Consider the following 18,268-nt stretch of genomic DNA (forward strand, 5'->3'; position numbering starts at 1 on the left):
CCCGTGTGTGTTATTTTGTTTTGGTATCCTTAACTAATACTTATGTATCTTTTTTTTTCTTCTGAACCATTTGAAATTGTGTTTCAGACATGATGTCCCTTTATCTCTAAAAGCAAGTAGTGTATGTTCTCTTACACCCACAGTATGATTAACTAAATCAGGAAATGGATGCAATTCTCACAGCTAATTACAAGCTTTTATTAATATTTTTTCAATTGTCCTATAATGTTATTTATAGCAAAAGAAAAAAAGACAAAAAATTGGGGAGGGGGCATAGTACAATCCAGAATCATGCTTTGTATTTAGTCTTCAAAATTAAACTGCAGGCTTGTTGGCACATGTGGGTAATCCCAGTATTTGAGAGGCTGAGACAGGAGGATAGCAGGTTCAAGGACAGTCTCTGTAATATAGCAAGACTCAGCAACCTAGTGACATACTGTTTAAAAAAGCAATAAAATAAAATGGACTGGGGATGTAGCTCAGAAGTACAATACCCCTGGGTTCAATCCCCAGTACCACTAAACACACACACACACACACACACACACACACAGTGCAAAAAACAACTAAACTTAGATCAAATCTTCATTCTCTTTCATGGTCTTGGGATTTTCAAAGAGTACAAGCAGTTTATCTTTTTTAAAAATTAACTAATTAATTAATTTTTAAAATTGGTGCATTGTAGTCATACAGACTTGTGTAGACATACATGCACACATCACCCAATTAGCCCTTACTCGATCCCCACCCCAATTCCTCCCCACCCCTCCTTCCCATGCTTGGCTCAGTGATTGACTTTGATATGTTTATTTAAGTACATCATGTGCTTTAGAGAGTTTCCCTCTTCTCTTCTCCCAGCCCCTCAGTTAGCAGTTTATCTTGTACAGTGTCTTTCAATTTGAGCTTGTCTGATATTCCCCCGTGATTAGATTAAGATGGGGGCTTGAACTCAGGAGTGTTCTACCTCCAAGTTACAACCAAGCCCCATTTTATTTTGTTTTTTAAAACAGGATCTTACTAAGTTGCTGAGGCTAGCTTTGAACCTGCAATCCTCTCTCAGCCTTCCAATTATTGAGATTTCAGATATGTACCACCATGTCTGTTTCTCCTCATTGATAGTCTACATCTTTTTATTTTATTTTATTTTATTTTTTTATTTTATTTTTGTAGTGCTGAGGATTGAACCCAGGAGCATTCTACCTCCGAGCTACATTTCCAGCCCTGTTTTTTTTTTTTTTTACTTCCTCTCTCTCTCTCTCTCTCTCTCTCTCTCTCTCTCTCTCTCTCTCTCTCTCTCTCTCTCTCTCTCTCTTTTGTTTTTTGTTGGTACTGAGGACCCAGAGGCATTCTACTTCTAGGCTACATCACCCCCCTCCAGCCTGATTTTATTTCTTATTTGGAAACAGGGTCTCATTCAGTTGAGGAGAACTTAACTAAGTAGCTGAGGCTTTTTTTTTTTTTTTTTTTTTTTGGACTGGGGAGTGAATCTAGGGGCATTCTACCAGCCCTGTGTTTTATTCTTTATTTTGAAACAGGGTCTCACTAAGTTTCAGAGGGCTTCCCCAAGTAGCTGAGGCTGGCCGTGAACCTGTGTTCCTCCTGTCTCAGCCTCCCAAGTACTGGGATTACAAGCGTGCACCACCACGCCCAACTTCTTAAAATTGTGAAACAGGGTCTCTCTCTGTTGAGGACTCTCACTACTTGCTGAAGCTGTCCTCCAACCTGAGATCCTCCTGTCTCAGTTTCCCAAGAAAGAGGATTACAGACGCCTGCCACCTGCCGGTCTTTTTATGCTCACTATAGGGTGCCTAACAGTGCCTGGCACGCAGTAGGTGCCAAATTTTCAATGAATGAATTAACTGGAGCTCCTGTGGACCCCTGCTGGGGTGACCTCAGCTGCGTCCGGCAAGGGCTTGACTTCCTCAACCAATCAGGACGTGCTACCAAGGAGTAAAGGCCTTCTAGAGCCTCGCAGCTGCCTCTTCTTGCTCCAATCATAGGCAAGGCTTTACTGAACTTCGCTTGCGTTTAATGAAGACAACCGATTGGTTCTCTCATCTCCAGCAGGCCCAACAGACAGCCGGCGGAGTGGGGCAGGGACCAATGGGCGTCGTCGGGAGGCGGGGCCTGCCGCCGGCGCTGGTATAACCGCGCGGTCGGCGCGCGCGTTTCTCTCCCAGCGCGGGCGATGGCGGTAACTTCACTCGCTTCCACGTTGGCCACCCGGCTGCTCCGGCCGACGCGCGGCTGCCACCTCCGCCATCGTCCTTTCCACCTCGCCGCAGTTCGGTAAGTGAGTCGGGGAACGAGTCAGCGGGGCAAAGCGGGCGCGAGGAGGACGGCGGCCGCCCGGGCTCCGGAAGGGTGCCAGGGACGCCCTTCCCGAGCATCTTTCCGGTGGTGGCGGCTGCCTAGAGGGATGTGGCAGGGCAGCGTGGCTCTGGGCGCCCCGATTTACGTGGAAACCTACGAAGGTTAAGGGTCAGAACCTACTGCCCCGATTGTCTCGGGGAAGGGGGAGGACCCTTCGGCCAGCCCCAGGAAGGGTTCTGAAAAAGCAGCCTTCGCCGAGCGGTCCCTTCGCGGGACCCTAGCGGCGGGCAGGGTTGGTGCAGTCTGATGAAATCCTGGAGCCCGCTTGCTAGAGGGGTACCCGCACTTCCCTCCTCCTCCGGGAGGTGGGTGTGGCTCGCCCGCGCAGCTACGCCCCTTCCCTGCGATGAATGAATGTGTTGTGGTCCTCAGGACTTTGACCGCAGCCCACCCCACGCTGGCCAGTGCCAACACCGGTAACTCGAGGTGATAAATAACCGGGGTGAGGGGGCAGGAGAGAGGAATGGGGGAGCTACTGTTTCGTGGATAGAGTTTCAGTTTTTCAAGATGAGTTATGGAGATGGATAGCGGTGATGGTTAAGGTATTTAATACCATATGGGCTGTATGCTTAAAAGTAGTCAAGGTGGTAAACTCCATATTATGTGATTTTTTTTTCCCACAATAAAAATTGGCGAAAGGAATACTAGGGAAGACCCTGTTTGCATTTCCCTTAGAGAGGCAGTTGGTTTTTTTTTTTTTTTTTTTTTTTAACTTTCTGGATCTCAGACTCCCAATCCTAATTCTAGGTCGAAGAGTCATTGGGTTTGGCTGTCATTTCTCTTCCTATTTTTCTGCATCCTCTTTCCCGGCATTCTTTAGCGCATTTGCATTGTTAAGATTCCTGTACCTTTAAAAGCAACCCCCACCCCTGCAGACATGCACAGTGTTCCAGACACTACAAGGCTATGCAAAGGTAAAAGAGACAAGAACTATTCTTAGTGGGACTCATGCTCCTGTCAAGGGGCAGGACAGATGTGTAATTTCCACTCAGTGTAAAAATACTTTTAAAGACATTTCCAAGGTACTTCAAGTTGCGGCACAGATGCGGAGTACAGAATGCGTATCCCCGAGGCTTTGAAGGAGCATATAAAAGACTTACTGGTCCGACCCTGATCTGCTTGTCCAGCCTCATCTTTATTACTGTGTCCCCCCTTCCCTCCTTCCTGAGTGTTGGCCACCTGTGCCCGTGGGCTAGAACTTTTTCGGCTTTTCTAATTGAAAAGATATTTAATAACGACTCTTCAGTTCATCACCTAAGATCTAGACCAAGCCAGGTGCCTGTAATCCCAGAGATACTAGGATTTCAAGTTCAAGACCAACACGTGCAATTTAGTGAGACCCTGTTTCAAAATAAAAGTAATATATATATTTTTAAAGTGCTGGAGATGTAGTAGCTCAGTGCTCCTGGGTTCAATCCCTGGCACCATAAAAAACAAAGATCTAGACCAGTTTGCTTACACTCTAATAACAAATAGTCTCCTTTAACTTGCCTTTCCAAATGTACAGGTAAGTTCCACGTCTTTGAAGACAATATGTATTTATACCACACATTTGGTATTTAAAATGCTTATACTTTGAAGCCGGGCGTGGTGGCACATGCTTGTAATCCCCGCGCTTGGGAGGCTGAGACAGGAGGCTCGCACAGGTTCGAAGCCAGCCTCAGCTACTTAGTGAGGCTCTCAGCAACTTAGTGAGACCCTGTTTCCAAATAAAATATCAAAAATAGGTCTGGGAGTGTATCCTGGCTGTAGAAAGCCCCTGGGTTCCACCCCTAGTACCACCAAAAAAAAAAAAAAAGAAAGAAAGAAAGAAAGAAAGAAAGAAAGAAAGAAAGAAAGAAAATGCTATACTTTGCTGTTCAAGGGTTTCCTAAATATAAACTTCATGGCTAGAGAGAGTAGTGTTATCTTAGGAGATGGTGAGGTGGAGGGGTACATGGGCTTTGGAGGCAGATTTCCGCATTTGAATCTTGTTTCTACTTTTCTGTTTTATAATAGCCCCAGAGTAACTGTGAGCCAAGTCTGTAAAAGTCTTAGCAGAAGACCTACTGTTTAGTAGATATTAGTTCCATTTCCCCTTTGTGTCTTTCATCACTCACTACTGGTTATGTTAGTAGATTACAGAACTCTTCCCAAAGTAACTCCGTTGCGAATTGGAAGATGGCGCTGGTACTAATTTTTAATGGAAAAAGAGTAAACTATTAGTTAAGAGGGAAAGTGTAGATGCTCCGGACTTGGATTTCAGTTTCAAATTTTATTGGAACAGACCACTTGGCTTTTTTTTTTTTTTTTTAACCCATTGACTCACTATTTTTTTGTTTTGTTTTGCTTTTGCAGTACTGGGGATGGAACCCAGTACCTTTAATTTATTTTTATTTTTGAAACAGGTTCTCACTGAGCCTGGAAGGGCCTCACTAAGTAGCCGAGGCTGTTTGAGAACCGCCATCCTCTGGTCTCAGCCTTCTGAATGCTGGGATTACAAGAGTGCTCCACCACACCTGGCTTTGACTAACTTTTTTTTTTTTTTTTTTGCGGGTCTGGGGATGGAACCTAGGGGCATTTGACCTCCGAGCTACACCCCTTACCCAATTTTTTTTATTCTTTTTTTTCTCTGTACCCTATTTTTTATTTTTTATTTTGAAATAGGGTCTCACTATGTTGTAGAAAGCCTCACTAAGTAGCTGAGGCTGTCTGCGAACAACGATCCTCCAGTCTCAGCCTCCCAATGTTGGGATTACAAGCGTGCGCCATCATGCCCGGCTTTGACTCACTATTTTAATGAAAAAAATTCCTAAGTATATCTGTGAAAGCATTGAATTTTTAAATAAGTGTTAGCTAACCAGGCATGGAGTACACCTGTAATCCCAGCACTTGGAAGGCCCAGTACTTAGAATGCCCCTGGGTTCAATCCCTAACCCTCCCACCCCCCAAAAATTGCTAGCTGGTAGAATTCTTAGATTCCTGTGGGACTGAGCTGAGTCTCCTCATTTCCCTGTTTATTTGGGGGTAGCAATGACTTTTTCTGCCTCTGGGCAGGAGAGATAATAGGAGGTTAGTTAATATGTTTCATACTTTGCAGGGTTGTGGGAAGCAGAGGAGGCCTAAAATACAGTCACATCATGAAAGATGCAGTTATATCATTGTGCCTGTGGCTTTGTTTTTAGTTTGCCTTACTCTTTGACTTCTTCCTTTTTTTTTTTTTTTTTTTTTTTTTTTTTAAAGCAACTTGGCATAACACCCAGAACCTGCCTTTGGAAGCAAAGATTGGGACTTGGAACACTGGCTTCTTCCAGAACCCGGTGTCCTTAACTCTAGTATATCATTTTTAGTCCAACTGGGCTGGTACCATTTTCTCTAAGTTTACTGCTTTCAAAAGAAACTTTTCTATGAAGTGCAAGCTAAGTCCTTCTTATTGGAGATAAAATTTCTTATGAGTATGTATAAATATATCCATTATGTGTTAAGGATATATATGTATATATAACCAAGGGGATAGAGTTAGATTGAACATATATGTATGTCTTATATATGTAGATATGTATGATATATGTATATATTGAATGAGGTACATACATGTATTTCATTCAATTCAAATGACTGTTCCAAGCTTTCTCTCTCTCTCTCTCTTTTCTTTTTTTTTATAGTACTAGGAATTGAACCCAGGGGCATTCTACTTCTGAGCTACACCTCCAGCCCTATTTTTTAAATTTTGAAACCAGAGCCGGGCGTGGTGGCGCACGCTTGTAATCCCCGCGCTTGGGAGGCTGAGACAGGAGGATCGCACAGGTTCAAAGCCAGCCTCAGCTACTTAGTGAGGCTCTCAGCAACCTAGTGAGACCCTGTTTCCAAATAAAATATAAAAAAGGTCTGGGAGTATAGCCCGGAGGTAGAAAGCCTGTGGGTTCCACCCCCAGTACCACTAAAAAAAAAAAAAAAAAAAATTGAAACCAGGTCTCACTAAGTTGCAGAGGGCCTCACTAGTTTGCTGAGGCTGGCCACAAACCTGGGATCCTCCTGTCCCAGCCCCCCGCGGACTGGGATTTCAGGCGTGCTCTACCTTGCCCGGCTTAAGCTCTTTTCTTGTGGTCTTTGTAGTTTTTCAGGGTTGAGAATGTATTTCTGGCTGAAGGTGGGTATTCAGATACTAGTACAGATCAGGAATGTTGTGTCAGCACTTAGGGAAAACTGTTCAAGGTTATAGTATAAATGCACACTGAAACAATGAAAACTTTGGGCAATGATCAGGAGGCACCATAGACTCTGGTATGAGACCCTACCTGGCCAAGTACTAACTGTCAGTCACTTAAATTCCCAGAGCTTCAAATTAACCATTTTAGTCAACTTTTATCTGCTCAAATATGTAGCTGGACATAAATTTGCCACTTTAGATCTGTCCAGATTTCATTTGTCCCTCAGATTAGGCACCATATTCATTTCATTTATTATTTTTTTTATATTGGAATTGAACCCAGAGGCACTCTACTAACTCACTAAGTTGCTGAGGTTGACCTTGAACCCCAAATCCTCCTATCTTAGCTTCCCAATACTGGGATCATAGGCATGCACCACCAGGCCCAGCTGATACTATGTATTTTAATCTAAGCATTATGTTTTTGGCGTTTAAATGGCAACTTTTTGTAGTTTCTGAGCTTTGCTTTTGGCAGAAATCCAAGCCATTTGGTTGTGCGACTCTTGCCTTCTGCAGAAATGAAGCCGTGGTCATTTCTGGAAGGAAGCTGGCCAAGCAGATCAAGCAGGAAGTGCGGCAGGAGGTGGAAGAGTGGGTGGCCTTGGGCAACAAGCGGCCCCACCTGAGCGTGGTTCTGGTTGGCGAGAATCCTGCAAGTCACTCCTACGTCCTCAACAAAACCAAGGCGGCTGCGGAAGTGGGTATGTATCGCCGTAGGACCCCGCCGCTGTTCACCTGAGGGTTAGCTGAGGCAAACTCTATGGTAGTTTAGGATTCCTTTTTCTGATTAGAAAACCCAAATGGAGGATACTAACAGAATTGTATCCAAAACTTTGTCATAAAGGAATTCGGTCCTGTCTACTAGGGAGGCTTATAGACCAGGACAGGAGGAACCTGATTGGCGTTCTTGGTGTCTTCTGGAATATAAGCTAAATTCTGCTGGGAGGCTTAACATTCCACGGGTGACCTTGACATATTTTACATTTTCTGTCTCTGATTTGGGTGTTTGCAGTTTAAAGCAGAAGGATATTAGGGGAAAGGTTGAGCAATAGGCTATCAGGGACCTTAGTGACGTGGTGGAACAGTCAAATTTGAAGGAAATGATTCAGAAATTCTGGAAAATGGCTTTGGGTTTCTTCACTGGCGCCAAAGCTAATCATGTGGCTAGAAGTGGTTTGGATCTGAGTGATGGGGGTTTGTAGAGCTCAGGTACCACAGATTGCTGTGTGATTGCTGACAAGAGGCAAGTGGGCGTGGATGCGCCTCTGCCCACCATCAGTGGTCTGAGCGCCAGTGACCTTCCCTTTTGGTGTGGCTGGTGGAGTTACTGGTCCTTGAGCCCTTCTTATACTCTGTTCTTAATCACTGAGGACTGAGGCTTTCTGCTTTTTTAACCGAAAACCTTTAAATCTCCTAAAAGGTTGCAAGCCATGACTTTTTAAAAGTCATTGGGAGATAGCATGGTGCAGCAGAAAAGAACGTGGATGTTACAGTGAGAAATATTGTTTCTATCTGTCAGAGCCTCAGGATTCTTGTCTGTAAAAACGTTAATCAGGATTGCAGAGGGTAATGTATGAAAAGTGTCAAGTCTTCTCAAGAATATATATACTTACACTTCATATATATGAAGTTAGTTTCTTAGGTTCCTTGTGAACCACTTCAGTTTTTCAACTACCAGGGTGGGTGCAGTGACTAAAAAACAAACTCAGCAAAACCCTTGTTAGTTGGGCATGTTGGCGCATACCTGTAATCCCAGGATTTGGAAGGTTGAGACAGGAGGATTGCAGGTTTGAGGACAGCCCCTGCAATTTAGCGGGTATTCAGAAACTTAGCAAGATCCTGTTTCAAAATAAAATAAATAAATAACGGGCTGGGGGAATCAAATCAGCTTGGAGGTAGAATGCCCCTGGGTTCAATTCCCAGTTCCCCCAAACAAAACTTGTGGCAGCAGGGCATGGCTGGTAACACAGCGGTGCTAAGTGCTCCAACATGATTTCTATCTTCCTCATTTTCTGATAATAGGAATCAACAGTGAGACGATTGTGAAACCAGCTTCCATTTCAGAGGAAGAGCTATTGAATTTAATCAATAAACTAAATAACGATGAGCAAGTAGATGGCCTCCTTGTTCAGCTGCCTCTCCCAGGTGAGTTTTGTCTCCACCCGTCAGAATGATTCCTGAGCCACAGACAGACTTGGTAACTTGATACACCCAGCCCTTCATGTGGATGTGACTGAAAGGTGAGATAAACTCACATGAGTGAATATTTCATTAGAAATGAGACAGACCTACTCAAAATGCTGATTGCCACTTGTCTTGATATTGAGATCTTAGTACAAAAGACAGTGGAGGGACGCAGTAGAAAAAAGGACGTAGTTGAACATGGTGGGGCATGCCTGTTAATCCCAGTACTTGGCAGGCTGAGATGTGAGGATCGCAGGTTCGAGACCAGCCTCAGCATCTTAATGAGACTCTCAGCAGCCCAGCAAGACCCTGTTTTATTTTTTATTTTATTTTATTTTATTTTATTTTTTTGGTGGTACTGGGGTTCCTGGAAGCCCTTCTACTTCTGGGCTACACTCCCAGACCTATTTTTACATTTTTATTTGGAAACAGGGTCTCCTAAGCCAGCGCGCGCGGCTGGCTTCGAACCTGCGCGATCCTCCTGTCTCTGCCTCCCAAGCGCGGGGATTACAAGCGTGCGCCACCACGCCCGGCCAAGACCCTGTTTTAAAATAATGAAAAAAAGGGGTGGGGGTGGGAGTGTAGATCAGAGGCAGAGCACCCTGGGTTCAATCCCCTGTATCACAGAAAAAAGAAAATGAAAAGGATGTTGGCTTTGATACTGGCATTTGGCTTTCTGCTCGGATGACCTGTGTCGTGGGAGCTAGTCAGAAGGCGAGTGGATTTGCACGTCAAACCGTGCAAAGCTGGAATCAAGCAGCCCTAACTGCATGATCGTGATGTGAGGCCACTGCTCTAATTTCTTTCAGAGCACATTGATGAGAGGAAGATCTGCAACGCCGTTTCTCCAGACAAGGATGTTGACGGCTTTCACGTCATTAATGTGGGGCGAATGTGCCTGGATCAGTACTCCATGTTACCAGCCACCCCATGGGGGGTGTGGGAAATAATTAAGCGAACTGGTGGGTATATCCTAGAATTATATGTGAATCAGCATGACAAAAAGAGTACGGATGAACTGCTGTCATCCCAAAACCTGAAATCCAAAATATTCTGGGGTATAAACATTTTTTGAGCATTTTCAGTTTTTGGATTAGAAATGCTCAACTGGTGGAGACCATACAAATGTTCTAAAATCTGAAAAACAAATCTGAATACTTCTGGCCCAAGTATTTTAGAATAAGGGTACTCTGCTGGGCGTGGTGGCGCACGTTTGTAATCCCCGCGCTTGGGAGGCGGAGACAGGAGGATCGCGCAGGCTCAAAGCCAGCCGCGCTGGCTTAAGAGACCCTGTTTCCAAATAAAAGTATAAAATAGGTCTGGGAGTGTAGCCCGGAGGTAGAAGGGTTTCCAGGAACCCCAGTACCACCAAAAAAAAAAAACAAAAAAAAAACAGGGTCTTGCAAATGGCAAAAGTTCCTAAAGTACCGAAGAGTGGGACCCCGGTGTCTACCCACTACTTCTGCTTCACAGAGCTACTTCTCTTCACATTTGTCCAGGACAGTTTTTAGTCTTTCATTCAGAAGCCTCAGAAAGGAGACTGAAGATTTCCTAATGGTGATCATGCACATTCATAAGATATTGGGTAGTTTACAGGGAGCTCTCTCCTGTTTTCTTTTAGCCTCTTCTATGTATAGCAAGTGATGGCTCAGATTCACTGATGAAGTAAAAAGCCTAGTGACTTAGTGTCTTCCCTCACTATCAAAACTGCATTCATGCTGGGCGTGGTGGTACAGGCCTGTAATCCCAGCCCCTGGGAGGCTGAGACAGGAGGACTGCAGGCCCTCTGCAACTTTATGAGAACTTGTTTCAAGATATTAAAAAAAAAAAAAAGAAATCGGGGATGAAGGTTTAGCTCAGATGTATATCATTCCTAGGTATATCATTCCTGGGTTCAATCCCTAGTACCACCAAGGAAAGAAAAACAAATTGGATTCATGCCCTAGGTCATTTGGCTTCCCCTGGTACACATTCATAGACGGACCGGCACTACTTTCAATGCAAAAACTATTTTTACATAGGTATTCCAACCCTGGGGAAGAACGTGGTTGTGGCTGGAAGGTCGAAAAATGTTGGCATGCCCATTGCGATGTTGCTACACACAGACGGGGCGCACGAACGGCCTGGAGGTAAGGAAATTGCTTTTGGAGCAGCCTTATCCTCTCCCTTGTGACCTTCAGAGGCCATCAGGTGGATGTGAGAAAGTACTAACTTTGTTGTGCTTTCTATTTGTCGAAATTCTGTTTACAGTTACTCAGAGAGTAGCCTTTGTACAGAAGCTGTACTCAGTGTCTTAAAAGAGTTTCAATTCATTTATTCTGCATTTAACCTCAGAAACTTGAGTTTTGAGTAAAGCAAGGTGTAGCCAGTTAGGAGTGTTCAGTTATGGCTTTGCTAGTTGTAGCTAAGACAGTTCTTATTCATAGTGTCCTGTGTTATGTGGTAGAAAAAAAGCTTGGACCATAGCAAAGGGCTGAACTGATATAACTACAGTGTGTCATGTCAAGTTTTGTTTATCCATCTAAGTAAAAGCCTCATAAATCGCTTATCACATGTTACTATTGTAAGAATGATCTGATGTTATTATGTCAGAAATAATAGCAAAACTTCTATTTTCAGATATCTTTTGTCATACTTTAAAAAAAAAGCCTTGAGTAATTGTAGTGATACTTTGCTTAGAAAAGTTCAAATTCTTCAGAGGCTGTGAATAAGGAAGAAAGTTAATTATATATGACTCTGAAAGGCAGGGCTAGGACGGATGTGTAAAAGTTACAATGAGTATTCATTTTAAGGAGTGACAATTAGCGGTACAGGAAATAGGACAAAAACGTTAAGTCAGTTTTCTTTTTTGTACTGGGTACTGACCCCAGGGACAATCTACATTTTTTTTTCTCCCCAGTACTGAGGATGAAACCCAGGGGCATTCCACCTCTGAGCTACACCCCCAGCCCTATTTTTTATTCTTTGAAACTGGTCTCACTGAGTTGCAAAGGGCCTCACTAAGTAGCTGAGGCTGTCCTTGAACCAAGATCCTCCAGTCTCAGCCTCCCGAATGCTGGGATTACAAGCGTGCGGCACCACGCCTGGCTGACATTCTACCTTTGATCTAAACCCCAGTCCCTTTTTCATTTTTATTTTTAAACAGAATCTGAGTTACTAAGATTGACTTCAAACCTTCAGTCCCCCTGTCTCAGCCTCCCTAGGATTGGGCTTACAGGTGTGCACCACCATGCCCTGCTAAGTCAGTTCTTTTTCAGAGATGCTGAGTTTTTGCAATGACTAGTTGAGACTTAACCCAATCCCAGCTTTGCTTTGGAAATCAAGACATCTACTTTTGCTCTTAGGTGATGCCACTGTTACGATATCTCACCGCTATACTCCCAAAGAGCAGCTGAAGAAGCACACAATTCTTGCAGATATTGTAGTATCTGCTGCAGGTAAGAACTGGAGGCAGGGGCGGAAGGACTTCTCTTGAGAAGAGTGAGGCTGTTCTCTTACCTTAGACGCACCTGCCCACCTGCCATTCATCGTTCCCTAGTAATGAGCCTGAGCTGCCCACATGTGCAGCCCTGTGGCTGGAGGCCTGGTTTCTGGTATTCTACTAAAATACTCTCCTTACTCTATGAAATGGCAGTGGTTCCTGGTTATTATCTTTACCTGGTTTTTATAAAGCGTGTGAAATAGTTCTTTCAGGTCTCTGGAAATTGAAAGACAAGAGTCTGACGGGTGAATTTTTTTTTTTTTTTTTTTTTTTTTTTTTTTTTTGCAGTACTAGGGTTCCTGGAAGCCCTTCTATCTCCGGGCTACACTCCCAGACCTATTTTATATTTTTCATTTGGAAACAGGGTCTCTTAAGCCAACGAGGCTGGCTTCGAACCTGCGCGATCCTCCTGTCTCCACCTCCCAAGCGCGGGGATTACAAGCGTGCGCCACCACGCCCGGCTGGGTGAATCTTTTTTTGTAGAAAGCGCTAAGTTGGTCATTCCTGTCTCTGTTGCCAGGCATTCCAAATCTGATCACCGCAGATATGATCAAGGAAGGAGCAGCAGTCATTGATGTGGGAATAAACAGAATTCAGGATCCTGTAACTGCTAAACCCAAGTTGGTTGGAGATGTGGATTTTGAAGGTGAATGATGTAATTTAAAAAAAATATACAATTAATAAATACTACCTTTTGTGGACATTTAGACATTCTTTAGTTTTTATTTAACCTTTAAACTTGTATTACTCGGGTGATACTATTTAATGCTTTTTATAAGAATCAAAAGAAATCTTTATTTTTTTTTTAATTTTATTTTTCTTTTTGTGGGATTGAACTCAGGGGCATTTTGCCTTCAAGCTACACTCCCAGCCCTATTTCTTATTCTTTATATTTCAAACAGGGTCTTAAGTTATGGAGGGCCTCACTAAGTAACTAGCCTGGCTGCAAACCTGCAATCCTGTCTCAACCTTCCAAATACTGGGATTACAAGCATGGGCCACCATACTCAGCTGAGAGAAATCTTTTTTTAAATGAAAGCCATTCCAGAATTATTTTAGGTATTTGTGTCATAAACCTATGGAGGGAAGGTATAAATAAACTTTCCAGAATTTTTCTCCTAGATTAATATCACAATTAAAACACTTTTATGACTTTTAACAAGTCTGAAAATATAATAAAGTGTTTTTTCTAAACCATTGAGTTTCCCTAAAAAGTGCTACTATTTTATCATTTTCATTGAGGGCAGAGATCACAGACTGGGGATATTAAAATGGTCCAGGAGAAAGCCATTTTCCTATATTTGTGGAATAATACTAGTCAAATTTTTCTTTGAGCTCTTAAGCTTTTTATCTGAATTTTATGCTGATAATCTTATGTGTTGCTTTGTTTTTCTGTTAAAGCAGTCAGACCTAGGTCTAGGTATTTTCCTATTTAAGATTGGGTTAAAAAAACAAAATCTAAGCCAGGCGTGGTGGCGCATACTTGTGATCCCAGCGCCTGGGAGGCTGAGACAGGAGGATCGCACAGGTTTGAAGCCAGCCTCAGCTACTTAGTGAGGCTCTCAGCAACTTAGACCCTGTTTCCAAATACAGTATAAAATAGGTCTGGGGGTATAGCCCAGAGGTAGAAAGCCCCTGGATTTCACCCCCAAGTAACACACACACACACACACACACACACACACAATCTAACTTCACTTTCCAGAAAGGTACTTTGCTTAGTGCTTTGGGCAAGTTATACTTACTTTTTTTTTTTATGTTGTAGGCAGATTAAGTGTTGCCTTAATACTTATTAGAATTACATCCCCTACGACCAACCTATTGAGGTGTTTCTTTTTATTTACTATGGAGGGAAAGTATGGCTGGTAAACTATAGGTGATTAGATGTGCGAATATATATGGAACAGCTGCATATTACGTGCATATTATTTCACTAGTGTGTTCAAAAACATTTACTCAAGTAATGTGGATGTGATTCTTTTAATGAGCATTATTATTGCTTGCTTGCTTTTTTTTTTTTTTTGCATGCTGCTTTTATGATATATTAAAGCCTTTACATGTATTTGACGTAACTGAAGCAGCCCGTCTGGTTTCTCTGTAGGAGTCAAGAAGAAAGCCGGGTACATCACTCCGGTCCCTGGGGGTGTTGGTCCCATGACGGTGGCGATGCTGATGAAGAATTCCATCATTGCTGCAAAGAAAGTGCTGAGGCTCGAAGACAGGGAAGTACCAAAGCCTAAGGAGCTTGGTGTGGCCACCAACTGACTGTGCGTCTGTCACGCCAGAACGCAGTGACAAAGCAGCCCAAGAGAAAGGCAGCGTCCTTAATTTATTCTACTGAAATGGTTTAAAATGATGCTCTGTATTTATTGAAAGCTTAAGTGGGTGGGGGTGCGCACACAGGGCTCCGTGCGGTACCTCACCAGGGAAGGAGCACTCCAGTGTCACGCCGGGGCCTGTGATCTCGCAGAGAGGAGCCATTAACCTCTAGTAATCAGCCTGGGAGACGCTGTCACATTGAGAATGGATACTTTGTCAGGCCACTTCTGTTAAAAAAAATTTTGTGTTTTCTAAGACCGCATTTCCCAAGTGCTATTCCAATGAGTTGATACTCGCTGTAGGTTCCAAGCCTTTCGAGTTCAACTGGTCAAACCAAAGGAAAACTGTTGCTAGACAGAACTAGGGGAAGCGGAAGAAATGGTGGTTATTGATGGGGGGGGTTACCTTAATTTCTGTACATATTGATCAGAAACCAAACTTATCTGAAGAAAACTGAATTGGTTGGGGAAAAAGGAAGACTCCATGTCAGTAGCGATGTTTTCTGGCTCAGCTGTTAGGGAGATGTTCAGGTTGGGTCATCTGCTCTTGCCCTCATTTTACACTTCAGTGAGTTCTCTCCGTTTTAGTTTTCTCTGATTGAAAGGCTTATTTTTTAAGTTATTCGTGCGTGTCGCCATATTTGGCTTTTGCTATATCCTTAAACCTCATTGTTCAACTTTTGTATTGATAACGGTCTGGTATCTGTATGGTTTCTTTGGTATATCTTGAAATCTGTTTTTTTTTTTTTTTAAATACAAAATTTGGGCTTGATAATCATTAGGGCAGCTTGTATAAGTAAGCAACTTACTTTCCCACCAAAGAATTAGCAGCAGCTGCCTGCTTCTCTATTGGCTTTTCTGAAAGTTTTTTTTTTTTTTTAAGAGCTTGAGTTAATAATTGAATTTCTGATTAAAGGGATTTTTGTTTTGTTTTTTAAATAAAACACATCTGTCTGGTGTGGAATGAGTTTCTGAAATACTGTGTGTGTCTTATTTTTAACCTAGCCAGAGTTAATTTTTCTCACTGGATATAATCGAGTTATTTCTATATTTGGTAGTACCCAACCTATGGCCTTAAAAAAAAAAAAATTGGGTTAAAGAGCCATGGAGAAACCAGCCTAGTCCTTTTCTATCTCAAAGAGATAGTTCCAAGCCAGGAGCTTAATTTGTAATATTCATTGACATGAGCATTTTCTAAACTATGCGTTCAATTTACACATTGCTACAAAAGATTTTCTCCTTTCCAAGTTCCCAATGCATACATACAGAGAATACATATCTCTCTGTCCCTTCCCCCAAGGTATATGTGTGTGTATGTGTATGAGTATTTAAAGTATTAATTTGATTTGACAGGTTGGAAGGTGCTTGTGATACTTTTTTTTTTTTTTTGCGGGTCTGGGGGTGGAAACCAGGGGCATTTGACCTCCAAGCTACACCCCCTGCCTTATTTTTTATTCTTTATTTTGAAACTGGGTCTTACTGAGTTTTAGAGGGCCTCCTCTTGGGTCAGACTCCAAATGCTGGGATTACAAGTGTGCGCCACCACACCTGGCTTTGTGATACACATTTGAGGCTGGGATAGGTCCCTGTGCATTCTTATCCAGAACTGTGTATTTGGGCTTTTAGGCGAGAAGTAGCCCCTGCTCTAGGCAGCCTGAGGCAGGAAGAGAAAAAAGCATCTGGAGGTTGACCTGCTCCTTTCTTGTTCCCCTGCCAGCTGGCTTTATTCTTTTGATAGTTTGCTAGAGATGTTTTTTGTTTGTTTGTTTTTGTTTGTTTTTTTTTATTTTTATTTTTGTGGTACTGGGGTTCCTGGAAGCCCTTCTACCTCCGGGCTACACTCCCAGACCAATTTTATATTTTTTATTTATTTGGAAACAGGGTCTCTTAAGCCAGCAAGGCCGGCTATGAACCTGTGCGATCCTCCTGTCTCCGCCTCCCAAGCGTGGGGATTACAAGCGAGTGCCACCATGCCCGGCGATAGAGATGTTTTTATAAGTGAGGTATCACTTATCTATGCCATGCCTGTGTACCTACCTGAATTTTTACACATGGAATAAGAGGAGCAGACAGGGTTAAATTTTATTCAATTTTAGTTACATTAAAAGCAGGTAAAAAAGGACTTACTGCATGAAGAGGTAACAATATGTCAACCTATTAGAGGCTATTGAAATTAAAATGTTCATATATATACAAAATATAAGGGATGCATAAGGACGCAATGGAAAAAAAAAACCACCCAACATTGTAGTTTTCCATTTTGTTTGATGAGCCAAGTACATTGACTCCTGAATCCATACCATTTCTATAATTTAACTTGGACAAAAGCAAACCTTCCAAATCAGCCAGCCTTTATTTTATTTTATTTTTTATTTTTTGGTGGTACTGGGGTTCCTGGAAGCCCTTCTACCTCCGGGCTACACTCCCAGACCTATTTTTTTTTTAAATTTGGAAACAGGGTCTCTTAAGCCAGCGAGGCTGGCTCCGAACCAGCGCGATCCTCCTGTCTCCGCCTCCCAAGTGTGGGGATTACAAGCGTGTGCCACCACGCCCGGCTTCGGCCAGCCTTTAAAACTGAACTGTTAAGGGTAGATTGTTAGCTCTCCCAGGATTGGTACAGATGATGAAGAATTTATACTTTAAACTCAGGTGGGTCTGAATTAACAAATGGCTAAATAATTCTTTCAAAAAGTGGCAGAGGTTTAGAGATTTACCTCTTGGCAGTATCCCTTGGAAGGGAGCTCTGAGATTAAATTTAATGAACACCTACTGAGAACTTTTTATGAACTATACTAGGTTCAGGATTAGAAAGAGACGCAATTACCTGTTTTGGTACTCAAGGTGTTAAGGACCTAGTGTCATTTGTCTAAAAAGGAAGAAAAAAATACTTGTGTTATCTTGAGAGAATGTAACTAACCTAGGTGATGAATTGGTGTTCAGATCCATAGTTGTTTTGGAGAAAGATGCATTGTATTAGGTGTTCATACATATTTGGTGCTTACTCATTAAATGTGTTTTGGAAATAAAATGTCTAATCTTTAGTGGTAAAAGGGTTTGCTTCATTAATAACGTGTTAATCTACCCACTGCTTCTAATCATTCCTTTCAAGTGCTAGTCTGAGTAATGTTGCAAAGTATAATCTCTCAAAATGTTAGCTGCCTAACATTCAATGTTCGTGTGAATAGAGAAGTGTGACTTTGGGAATCAAGCCTTTCAGGAAGGACCTGCCCAAATTCAGAAAGAAATTTGATTTCAAGCGTGAAAAACGAGATACAAATTTAAAGGATCATTTTGCTGATCTACCGCATGGTCTGAGATTTCACTTTAATGTGAACTTTTGTTTATAAAACTTTTGTTTATATAACTCTGTTTTTTCAATCTGGGGAAGCCCCAGTCACGTATACTTCTAGAGCAAGGCCCATAATGCAGAGGGTTCAAACTCAGAAAGTTTAGCGAGCTGGAGAGAAAAGACAGGACCTTTTCAATGTTTTTCAAAATGCAAATTTATAAATCATTCCAACCTTGATCTATTGATGTAAAAAAAAAAAAAGAATATTTTTTATTTGTATTTTTGTATGTATGTGGTACTGGGGATGGAACCCAGGTGCATTCTACCTTTGAGCTATACCCCCAACCCTATTTTTTATTCTTTATTTTGAAACAGGATTTCACTGAGTTGCAAAGGACCTCACTAAGTAGCTGAGGCTAGCCTCGAACCCATAT

General features: G+C 42.4%; 1 protein-coding gene across 1 annotated transcript; it reads left to right on the forward strand.

The window, feature by feature from the left end:
* Window positions 1-2,188: 2,188 nt before the first annotated feature.
* MTHFD2 (methylenetetrahydrofolate dehydrogenase (NADP+ dependent) 2, methenyltetrahydrofolate cyclohydrolase) lies at window positions 2,189-14,492 on the forward strand (the record flags this gene model as incomplete). The annotated part of the gene is made up of 8 exons (XM_080711504.1): window positions 2,189-2,289; window positions 7,079-7,263; window positions 8,585-8,707; window positions 9,556-9,708; window positions 10,768-10,875; window positions 12,091-12,183; window positions 12,748-12,873; window positions 14,329-14,492. 8 exons carry the CDS (start codon window positions 2,189-2,191, stop codon window positions 14,490-14,492), a joined length of 1,053 nt encoding a protein of 350 aa, XP_080567630.1.
* Window positions 14,493-18,268: the final 3,776 nt, after the last annotated feature.

This window comes from Muscardinus avellanarius, assembly GCF_963383645.1.
Source record: "Muscardinus avellanarius genome assembly, chromosome: 15".
In the NCBI taxonomy this organism is placed as follows: domain Eukaryota; kingdom Metazoa; phylum Chordata; class Mammalia; order Rodentia; family Gliridae; genus Muscardinus; species Muscardinus avellanarius.